At 43.5% G+C, this 11,665-nt stretch overlaps 1 protein-coding gene across 1 annotated transcript; it reads left to right on the top strand.

The window, feature by feature from the left end:
- Nucleotides 1-1,845: 1,845 nt before the first annotated feature.
- On the top strand, nt 1,846-3,318 carry c1ql2 (complement component 1, q subcomponent-like 2). Its single transcript, XM_063212788.1, has 2 exons — nt 1,846-2,518; nt 2,954-3,318. Exons 1-2 carry the CDS (start codon nt 1,937-1,939, stop codon nt 3,131-3,133), a joined length of 762 nt encoding a protein of 253 aa, XP_063068858.1. The 5' UTR covers nt 1,846-1,936; the 3' UTR covers nt 3,134-3,318.
- The last annotated feature ends 8,347 nt before the right edge of the window (nt 3,319-11,665 follow it).

The following is an 11,665-nucleotide window of genomic DNA, read 5'->3' as shown; positions in this document are numbered from 1 at the left end:
GTGTGTGTGTGTGTGTGTGTGTGTGTGTGTGTGTGTGTGTGTGTGTGTGTGTGTGTGTGTGTGTCTGTGTGTCTGTGTGTCTGTGTCTGTGTGTGTGTTTGTGTAATATGATAAATAATGTAATTTACACACACACAGGGCCGGAATAAGACGGCCCGGGGCCCCATAGGCTCGGAAGGCAAAAACTGTACTTGACTTTACAGATTCATTTTTTGATATTGCATCTTATCCCAAGTCTGCTTTTTTGTCGTTTTATTTTTGGACAATTGGTGTCAATTCCTGTAGTAGGATGGGAGATGAATTGCTCAAGGTGAATTGCTCAAGGGAGCCTTAGCTATGGAGTGTGGGACTGGAATGGTGGGATTCGAACCTGCAATGATTTGATCTAAAATCCAAGTCCTTAAAGGGGTATGCCACTATTTTGGGGCTTAATACAGTTAAAATCGTTGGTCAGTGTTTATAAAGGTGGTAAAGCGTCTTTATTTTTCATGTTAAGCGTTGTCTTGCTTTAAGACAAGTTAGAAGGGGGAATATGTCGCTAAGCAAGTGAAAGTCATTAGATCCGTGTAGCTAATAAGACACTTTACCACCTTTATAAACCCCAGCCAACGATTTTAACTGTATTAAGCCCCAAAATAGTGGCATACCCCTTTAACCAGTTGGCCACGGCCACAGCTGCCCACTCCCATTTAAATGATGGTGTTGTGCATGTCAAAGTTAGGTCAAATAATTGGGTCATTATTAATAAATGGTGATAACAAAAATCACACTCAAACGCAGAAGAAAGGCTGGCTGTGTTTTTGCAACTGCTGTCTTAACTGATAGGGTGGGGTGTGAAAACTGAAACCGTCTGACTGCACCAGAAGACAAGGATTATCAGATTTGTTGAAGTCGTGCAGACACCACTTTATGAGAGATTACAGCGGAGTACAAAGGCGTAAAATTGTGATTTTGCTTAGTTAGAATGTGGATAGGAGCATGAAAGATGCGATAGCCTTATGACTGCCAAGATTTCGTTCCAACACCCCATGGTGTTCTGTGCCGTATGCACCCTGTATTGTATTCTCCTCAAACCAGCATTTCAAATGAAAGTATGATGGTGGTGCTTTTTGGAGAGTGTTCATTTGTTTTATTGTTTAAATGCATAAGATACATGCCACATTTTTATGCGTCAACTTTAGAAAAAGAGTGTTGTGGAAGTGACGCGTAATGGTTGGGTGTCTCCAAACGCCTGTAACCGCGGTGGTGCTGAAAGGACAGCGCCTATCCAAAAGACGCGCGGAATGTGTTTCCGAAAGAAAGCACTTTTGGTTCAATCCATCTAGACTATTGTGAAGGTGTGTAGTGTTTGCATTTTGGTAATCCTCTTGTCGTCGTGAAAATGGGATTTGTAAATCATACATAAAGATGGCACGATTGTCGCCAACCCATAATCCAGAGTTCAACAGGATTTGTTTCCACAAGATGCTTCGGCATGACACTCTCTCTCTCTCTCTCTCTCTCTCTCTCTCTCTCTCTCTCTCTCTCTCTCTCTCTCTCTCTCTCTCTCTCTCTCTCTCTCTCTCTCTCTCTCTCTCTCACACACACACACACACACACACACACACACACACACACACACACACACACACACACACGGACCAAGACTGCTTGGAGCGCTTCACGCTCAGTCTCAACAAGCGAGTGACAGTTCAGCGTCGTCACACTGCCATAATTGCCCGGGGCGGCTTCCAGTGTAACGGTAACGTTTGAATTTTGGCAGTATTCCCTTGTAGGCTATATACCCTCTCAGTTTCAAGATCAAGTTTTTTTTCTTTATTTTCGGAGCGTAAGAATCCCTTTCACGATTACTTCCCAAAGCCCTCCCGACTTTCTATCTCTGGCTTCTCGGGCTCTCCAGAGGAAGCGAGTAGTTGCCACTGTTGTCGGTATCGCCATGGTCTTGGCTCTAATCATCGCTATACCACTGCTTGTGCAAAGTTCCACGACTTCTGCGCATTACGAGATGATGGGCACTTGTCGAATGATTTGCGATCCGTACAACCCGAAATCAAGCGCAACTGCCATGGAGGTCATGCAGGAACTAAGCGCGATTCCATCTCCACCGTTTGTGCAAGGAACTAGAGGGGAACCGGGGAGACCAGGGAAACCGGGCGCACGGGGGCCTCCGGGAGAACCTGGGCCACCTGGTCCAAGAGGACCCCCCGGAGACAAAGGTATCTCGGGGAGACCAGGGTTCCCCGCTCTGGCGTCAGGAACGGCACCGACCGAAACGGGAGAGGTCGGCGCGGCTATGGGGAGTTCTAAAATAGCATTCTATGTCGGACTGAAGAATCCTCACGAAGGATATGAAGTGCTGAAGTTCGATGATGTGGTCACGAATTTGGGAAACCATTACGACCCCGCCACAGGCAAATTCACCTGCCAGGTCTCCGGGATCTACTTCTTCACCTACCACGTACTAATGCGCGGAGGAGACGGGACAAGCATGTGGGCCGATCTGTGCAAAAACGGGCAGGTAATAAGTCTCCATTCTTAGACTGAAATGGGATCATGAGTTTGACATGGATATGAATGTCATAGTTGTCGGCAGCCCGTGTAGCTGCAGGCCTACTCAAGTTTCTGGAAGAAATATTTGTGCGTAATAGACCAGCCTATTCCCCCGCTGTGATAGTGTGCTTTTTAACCACTTCAACCAATTCAAGTGAAGGCTAACGTCAATGCAATGAAATTGGGATTCTCCGTGCTTCAAAACATTCCACCTACTGAGTTAGCAAAAATCCATATTTGGTTTTAAGAAAACGTTGGCTACGTAATCCAATTATTTCATCTCACGGGGAGCGCAGTGGCAACAGTATTTGTGGTTCTTTGCTGTTTGTGGTTGATAGAAAAGTAGTTCAATTATTTACCCAAAATAAACTGGTCATTGATCGACTTTCTTTTTAATCTACAGGTACGAGCGAGTGCTATAGCGCAGGATGCAGACCAGAATTATGACTATGCGAGTAACAGCGCCGTGCTACATCTGGATTCAGGAGATGAGATATATGTCAAGTTGGACGGCGGTAAAGCGCACGGGGGCAACAACAACAAATACAGCACTTTCTCCGGTTTTATTTTGTATCCCGATTGATTCTGGATTCGTCAACGCACAGTAGGCTACTGACTGTCCACTGTCCGTACATAGGAAAAAATAGTTCTGTTGGGTCCAATGGACGACACACGTCCACTGACTTGTTTTATGTTTGCTATTTATTTTGTGAGATATTTTTTATTTTTTATGTTGACCAGAGGCCACACGGGAAATGACAGGTGATATCCCACGGTTCACTGTAGTTCAGCAGGAGATATAACTGCTTATTTTGTTTGAATGTGACTTCGGTGTTGTACTAAGAAGAAATTGTTTGTCTATGAACAAAGTGTATGTGATATGAAATTTTCTGTAAACAACACAAGTTGTAAGGAAATGTGCAATGTTCCCCACAGATTGCATTACATTTTTAATGCTTTCATATAAAACCACAACTGCCATGCTGCACCACATATAGGCCTATATTAATAAACACTGTTTTTACAAAAAGCACATGCTGTTTTTGTGCTGAGGTCCACAAATAGAAATGTATGTTACTCATTCTGTTGTCATCATGGGCAACACATCTGTAGTAACTCTTCCATTACAGAATGTCACTCAGCAAAAATGGGCAGGGGAGTGGTTATATTTATGTTTTTTTCCCCTTTTCTTGTCTATTTTAAGCAAAACGAACCATTGACCTTACAGCATCATTGTTCTTGCCTCTAGCAGGATGTGGACAGGGTGGTTTGATAAGGTGACGTATAGCCTATTTTACTGTGTATTGTGGATAACTTGTACCACAACCCATCATCCTCTGGCACTCTCTCTGAAGTAACTAACACACACACGGATGGACACACACACACACACACACACACACACACACACACACACACACACACACACACACACACACACGCACACGCACACACGCACACGCACACGCACACGCACACGCACACGCACACGCACACACACACACACACACACACACACCAACTTCAGCTGCTAATGACAATCTGGACAGACAGAAAGCCCGTGGCCATAAGACATACAAATGTGAACCTTCCCCTGATATCGTCTGAATTCTTACTTGCTGCGATGTGCACCCCAAACCACTCCACCCCATATTCACATCCTTTCATTGCCCTTCCTCTCAGACAAGACGTCAGGCAAAGCATGTCAGATTTATTTTTGGCATATTTCATACATGAGGTATCTTTTTCAATGTGCTTGACCAAGACATGACAAAAACAAAATAGGCCTACAAGTATAGGCGTAGCCTCTTACTGCAGCAGGAGTTGCCGGCGACCCTATACACTTGCTGAAAATGCTTAACTACATCATAACAACAATACTATGACATTACAGAGAGCCGTAGTGCTGCGCTAAGGGGTTAAATGGTGAATTCACGCAAATTGGGTCACTTTTTTGCATATAAGCGAATGTGCAAAAGTGGCCCAATTTATCTGAATACACCCCATACATCCAGGAGATTAAAGGAACAAGTACTTGAAATCTGCAGGCGTAAGAAGTGAATGGATGCAGGTGGAGGGACCTGATGGATAGAGGACCTGATGGAAAGCAGCTGGGGCGGTGGCTGCCAGTCTGGGGGTCGCGACCCTAGAGCAGTGTTTCTTAACCTGGGGTGTGGGCACCTCCTGGTGGTGCGGCAGAGATTTCAGGGGGGTACGTACGTTGTCACCAAAATTTTGCTGGAGAACGTTAAAATTAGGCCAAATCAAAACCTGATTTGGTCCCCATGTAAAGGCATTAAAGTGTTGATTACTGTATCAAGAAAGAATCACTGTAGTTAATCATTAAATCATCTTTAAGTGCGTATACACGTGTAAAAGTTTGGGGAGGTGTGCGGCTTGTCTTGGGCACAGGCAATGGGGTGCTTTAAGAAAAAAAGGTCAAGAACCACTGCCCTAGAGCAGCGTTTCCCAACCAGGGGTACGCAAACCACTAGGGTTAGGCTAAGTGAGCACTGCAGGGGGTATGAGGAAAAAAATATATAAATGAATGGTGCATAGTCACATTGGGATAGAGGAAGAGATGTATACTCAGGGGATGACAAAAAATGCTTAGAGCAGGGGTGTCAACCTCAAATTGACTGAGGGCCAAAATCAAAATCTGTATCGGGGGCCGAACTCAACAATTATTCTAAAAAATGTGACTAAAATGTGCATGCATGCACTTCATACTCATAGTTAAAAATTCACATACACTCTTTCCCATATCTGTCTGTTCAAATATGTCTGCACATCCTGTGATACAGTAAATTCCATGTTCAAATTGTGTTATGCTATACATTAATGGTGTGTGTGAGCCAACTATAATAGACATTTGAAATGATCTTCCGGGCCGAATAAAATGGCTCTGCGGGCCAAATTTGCCCCCCGGGCCTGAGTTTGACATCCCTGGCTTAGAGGGTATATGAGACAAAACAAATGGTAGGGAAACACTGCCCTATGGGGTTGCAATGTGAAGGGAAGGCTTACATAAATGCACATTTATACATGTCTGATAACAACATGAAAAAACAACAATGTTGAGTTGTAAGGTTATGACATATAGCTAGCCTATTTACAGTTTACAGTGGCACGCCATGGATCGCTGTAATAGTCATTGAAAGGTTAATTACCATATTATTACTCTACTGTGATATAACAGAGGGCCTTTAGTAATGAACTATGACTCAACCATTGCCATTCTGATAATAGTGAATTTATAACGGCGTGTTTTAACGACTTAAGTGAGGAAAAATGTTTGGTGTTTGGAATATGATGGGGGTTGGGAGTGTGTGTGTGTGTGTGTGTGTGGGGGGGGGGGGTGCACTCCAGCACACTGCACACAACAAAATTGCATTCATGCTTCACCGGTGCAAGGGGGCAGCCCCCAATGGCACCCGAAAGGGAGCAGTGCAGCGGGACGGTACCATGCTCAGGGTACCTCAGTCATGGAGGAGGATGGGGCAGAGCACTGGTTAATTACTCCCCCCACCAACCTGGCGGGTCGGGAGTCAAACCACCAGCAACCTTTGGGCTACAAGTCTGCCGCCCTAACCACTTACCCACGACTGCCCATGGGATCTGTAAAGCCCGGTGCTGTCCCCTGCAAGGATGAGACACCAATGGTTATGAGAAAATATTGAAATAACAGACAAACTATATGACGTAGTAGGCCTATACGAGGACCTCACTGTTGTATGTATGTATGAAACTGACCTGCCTGTTGCCAAATCTGATCTTTTCATGAATATTTACTGAATAATAAACTAATATTTACTAGTATAACCAAAGACAGTCATTTTTGTAGCTAAAATGTCTATTTCCGGAAATTCAAAATTGCGGTACATGGTGAAGATCCCCTTTTTCATGTATGAAAAATGTAATTTTCCCAGTCATAACGAAGACTTTGAATTTGGTGGTGGTAGTAATTCATGAAAAATTTAACACATGTGAATGGGCAGCATGAATTCTGTAAATTAACTACTTAAAATCTAATTTATTTAATGCTTCACATAAGAAAGGCACACCACTTTACACAAACGGAGGTGACATGTCAGTGATCTAGGCTATTACCAAGCCGATCTGTGGCAAGGCAATCTACAGTAGGCTCTAGCAAACATTTTGCGTGTGTATTGCAAATCCAAACCAAATACGAGTTATTTCATTATTGTTTGATTGAATCCATTGCATTGTGCCATCAACCAGGACCGTTGACAGCTTTTTCCAGGCCCGGGAGAAAATCAACTAAAAGAGCCCCCGTGCCAATACATATAATGTAATGAGCACCCAATTCTAGGCCTCCTTTCTCCCTGGGCCCGGGACAACTGACCCCTTTGTTGGTTTCCCTGTCATCAACAAAGCACCTGATAAATAGTCTCGTCCCATCGCCTCCGGTGGTCATGTGATGCCACAGCTGTTTGTTGAGACCTGTAAACTAAATAGCAATCAAGCACGACCAATATTAGCACAGGCTATTAGACACTTCTACCAGAGAGAGTAGAGAGAGAGAGGTTCCGCTGGCCCATTGTTTCCGGGTTCTACTGTCGCAAGTGGGAGGGGGGGGAATCCCCCTTTAGGCAGACCTAAGGACTGTTCTATTCAATCTAGGAGCATTATGACACGCCCCTTAGGCAGACCGGAACCTGGTCACGTTAGGTGCCCATAGAAACCTATTATGTTGGCATATCTCTATATACTTAAAGAATCTCTGCTTCTACTAAATTCGCTGCATGTGGTTTGGGATTCACATGGATGCAAAACATGATTAATCTCTCTCTCCTCACTGGTCCCCTTTGAAGTGTTCGTTTTCCAAAAAAAAGCATCCCTGATTTGCCTTTACGTATGTTTTGTTTAGTCTTTTTTTCCTTGTTAAAACACTAATAGTGACTCTTAAAGCAAAAATGTAAATCCTGTTCATACAAAACCACTGCAAACTGAACGCTTGCTTTTCATTCTGTTTGTAATTTTACAACACATGCTTTACATACACAGTCTATTGTTTTTGCTGTTTTTGATACAAACACAACTCTTTGCTTTGCACACTATTTTCAAATGATCAACACTAATTTTTTCATATCCTGATAATAACTGTTCCACCGTGGAATGCTGTTAGTCATTGAAAATACGTTACTACACAGCTACCACATTACACAGAGGTTTAAGTAATAGGCTACAATTTTGCCATTGCCATTGTAGCAGCAATTTCAGAAGCCTTGTCTTGTCTTGTGTATGTGATGGTTGGTGAACAACCAATTTATTCAGAAAATTGAAATTTGTTTTCAAGAGTGGTGTGTACGTGTGTGTGTGTGTGTGTGTGTGTGTGTGTGTGTGTGTGTGTGTGTGTGTGTGTGTGTGTGTGTGTGTGTGTGTGTGTGTGTGTGTGTGTGTGTGTGTGTGTGTGTGTGCGCGCGCGTGCGCATGAGTGTGTGTGCACGCGCACGTGTGTGTGACAACTGTGAGAAAGAATCTTACTTTGTTGACAATTGTATGAAAGGTTTGTTCATTTTAACGTATTTAAGCCATCAGAAAAACAATATGTTGAATATCATTATCCCTTAAAGACTGTAAAGAAAAAAATATTAAAGCTGGATAAAGAATATTATTTTTATCTGAAGGTTGTTTGTAAGATATGAGATGTCTGTCTGTGGCATAGAAATGTCTTGTGTGGGCCCGGGGAGCATGGGCAGGGGTCACGTAAATGACGGGAGACAAATAGACAATGCCAGCATGCGCTGGGGGAAAACAGCTTAGCCGGCGACGAGGAGAGGAGAGGAGAGAAGAGGAGAGACAAGACCGTCTGTAACCACCACCACTCGCCCCAACACACACAGACAGACGCACACACAGGCGCACACACACACACACACGCACATGTACGCACACACACACGCGCGCGCACACGAACGCATGCACGCAGACACAGACACACACACACACGCACGCGCACACACACACACACACACACACACACACACACACACACACACACACACACACACACACACACACACACACACACACACACACACACACACACACACACACACACACACACACATACACACACAAACACAGGCAGGCACTCCCCCTAACCCCTTTTCATCCTTAAGCAAGTGAACCAGCCAGATGATGAAGAAAGAGAGCAAGCGAGAGAGAGAGATAGAGAGAAAGAGGGAGAAAAAAGCATGAAAGAAAGACCAGGATGGATAAACCTAAAAGATAAACAAGTTAACAGACAAAAGAGGGGCGATGGACCATTTTTAACAGACAGTGTGTCCTGTCCGCCCTCTAAAGAAATAATCAGCACATGTGGGAGTCAACTGTAGAGTGTCCAGCCGGGTGACAGGTGATGATGTCACCAGGAGGAAGAGTCAGGAGGAGAGGGGAGGTAACAGGGGCCAAAGCCATGGGCAGCCCCGTCCTCTTCAATACAGTTGAGGTTTCCTCCTTTTTTCTTTTTTTTCTCCTCTTTTGGGTCTTTTCTTGCCTTTATGACATGAGAGGATGGTGAAGTTGGACAGGAAGCCAGTGGGGAGGGAGAGATGGAGAAGGGTTGGCAGATGACCACGGGCCGCAATCAAACCGTTTCGTGTCCCTCTGTCACTGTGCCATCATGAGTAAAGCACAAAAAAGAAAAAATACATATATATTGAAAAAAAAAACTTCTTCAATACTTGAGTTTTCCTGTGTAAAAAAATAAATTAAAAAAAATCAGCCCTACCGTGGCTCTAACGGTAGGGCACTTGTCTACTACGTGGCTGACCCGGGTTCGATTCTGGCCCGGATCCTTTGCCGGCCCTTCCCCCATCTCTCTCCCACTCGCTTCCTGTCATGGTCTTCACTCTCCTATCTCGAAATAAAGGCAACAAATATATTTTTAAAATATATCTTTTTTTCGGTCTTTATGTTCTTAATATCTTTTCTTGCCTTTAGTACATGATAGGACGGTGAAGTTGGACAGGAAGCCAGTGGGGAGGGAGAGATGGGGAAGGGTTGGCAAATGACCACGGGCCAGAATCGAACCCGGGTCGCCAGAGTAGCAGTCGAGTGCCCAGCCAATTGAGTGCACGGCTAGGCCAAGACTTGGGTTTTTCTTATGGAGAAGATCCCCCTTTTCATGTATGAAAAGTGCAATTTTCCCAGTCATGATGCATAGGCCTACTTAGAATTTGATGGTGGTGATAAGTATTCATGAAAAGGGTAACGTTAATGAGTGGGCAGCCTGAATTCTGGAAAGAAACAGCAAAAAATATTACACAGGGAACCTTTAAGAGCTGGCAAAAGCCATTCTGTCATGTAGTCTAAACAAATAGACCACATCTTTACAGGGGCAAAAACTTGCATTTGGCTGAATCGTTTTGTTTTATATAGGCCTAGGTTATATTTTTTTATCTTTGCATGGAGTGAAAATGTTCTATTCCTTGAGCACATGGCCATAACATACAAGTTGTTTGTAGGCATACTACATCTATGGCCTCCAGAAAACGATCAGGTTAATGCAAATAACATACAAGTAACAGAAATAAGCGAATAGCCAGTCAAAGCATGAAATGACACTTGAATTTGTAATATTCACATCACATAACTGTAAAGCTTAACTTAAAAGTAATGGCATTGGGCTTAAAGTGCACCTAATGCATGGAAGCTATTTGGAATAATGAAGTCATATGGACAGGCACACTGTGTGGGTTGAGTTACATAGGAAAACATGTGGTGTGTGTGCAATATTGTTTGCACTACCATAATGAATATAGTAATAATATTAACTTGTTTTATATGCATTTCTCTGAACTCTAGATTCCAGTCGACTACATCTAGATCCCATCACTGCACATGGAAAGCTCTATATCTCTAAGAGAAATCAGCAAGTTACCTACAAGGAAGTGAAACAGAAGTGACACAATAATCCAGAGAGGTTTAACCGCATAGAGCAGCTTCTGTGTAAAGAGAGTGTGTCAGGAAGACACTACTGGGAAGTCGAGTGGAGTGCACCTGGCCTGTTTGTAAGAGAAGTTGCTGTGGCACTTTCATCTAATTCATAAGTAAGAAAAATATTGTTTGTAATTTCATGATTCAGAAGGATTTAAAAGATTTAAAAATGCTATTTACATTTGTACAGTTAATTGATATTGTGTGAATAAGATATGACTTTTATTGTGACATCTAAAACCCAGCCTTTGGTGGAGATTCATCTTCATGCCAGGGCATGCCAGTGTTTCTCAAAGTGGGGCGCAAGCCCCCCTGGGGGCCGCAGAGGCATCTCAGGGGGGGTAGTGACATCTGATTTTGGGTTTTTCCCCAAGGAAATGATTTATTGTCTCGCCAATAAGTCAATAAGTTTAAAGCCCTCACCAACATTATTTATATTATTAATTGTCATTCATTTGAATACCATAGGAAATGAACACACATCTGCATTCGACTGCAGTCCCTCTTTGTTTAATTTCACCAGTCATCACCTTTCCTTTGGTTCTGCGCAGCGATCACAAAATCAGTCTGCGCGAGTACTGCTGTTGCTTGGGGGGGCTTGGAAGCATTCAGACCCTCTGAAGGGGGGAATGATGGAAAAAGTTTGAGAACCACTGATCTAAGGAGATCACCAGGAAAGGAAGGGACCAGGCAGTAGTCTTTGGGTTCAACCAGCACTCTTGGAGTTTGTGTTGTTCACCCTGGACCTGCACTTTCATACATAACGGAGAGTTAACTGATCTTGGTGTTGTGGCAAGTCCTACAATAGGAGTGTATGTGGATCACAAAGCTGGAATTCTGTCTTATTACAGTGTCCATGGTGACAGAATGTCTCTCCTGCACAAAACACAGACAACATTCACTCAGCCCCTCTATCCAGGCTTTATGGTAGGAGAAAGATGCATTGTAAATCTATGCAATTAGGATTGCATTTTTTTTCCTGGAGTTTCAATTGCCAGTACCTTGGTGACCCCTCTCTATTCAGAAACACCCCAAACTATCTTCACGTCTGAAACGTTTATGTTTTTGTCTTCAGACAATTAGCAGATTAGCAAGACTATAGCAACTACTTTCTATTTTTACATCTTAGGACCAAAGACTGTAAATAGGA

The sequence above is a fragment of the Engraulis encrasicolus genome, chromosome 12 (genome assembly GCF_034702125.1).
Source record: "Engraulis encrasicolus isolate BLACKSEA-1 chromosome 12, IST_EnEncr_1.0, whole genome shotgun sequence".
In the NCBI taxonomy this organism is placed as follows: domain Eukaryota; kingdom Metazoa; phylum Chordata; class Actinopteri; order Clupeiformes; family Engraulidae; genus Engraulis; species Engraulis encrasicolus.
Note: the sequence above shows the minus strand (reverse complement) of the source record. Positions and strands in the feature narration are given on the sequence as shown.

Coding starts and splice junctions, on each gene's coding strand:
- c1ql2 (XM_063212788.1), top strand. CDS start 1,937: ATGGTCTTGGCTCTAATCATCGCTATACCACTGCTTGTGCAAAGTTCC. Junction 2,519..2,953: donor ATCTGTGCAAAAACGGGCAG/GTAATAAGTCTC, acceptor TTTAATCTACAG/GTACGAGCGAGTGCTATAGC.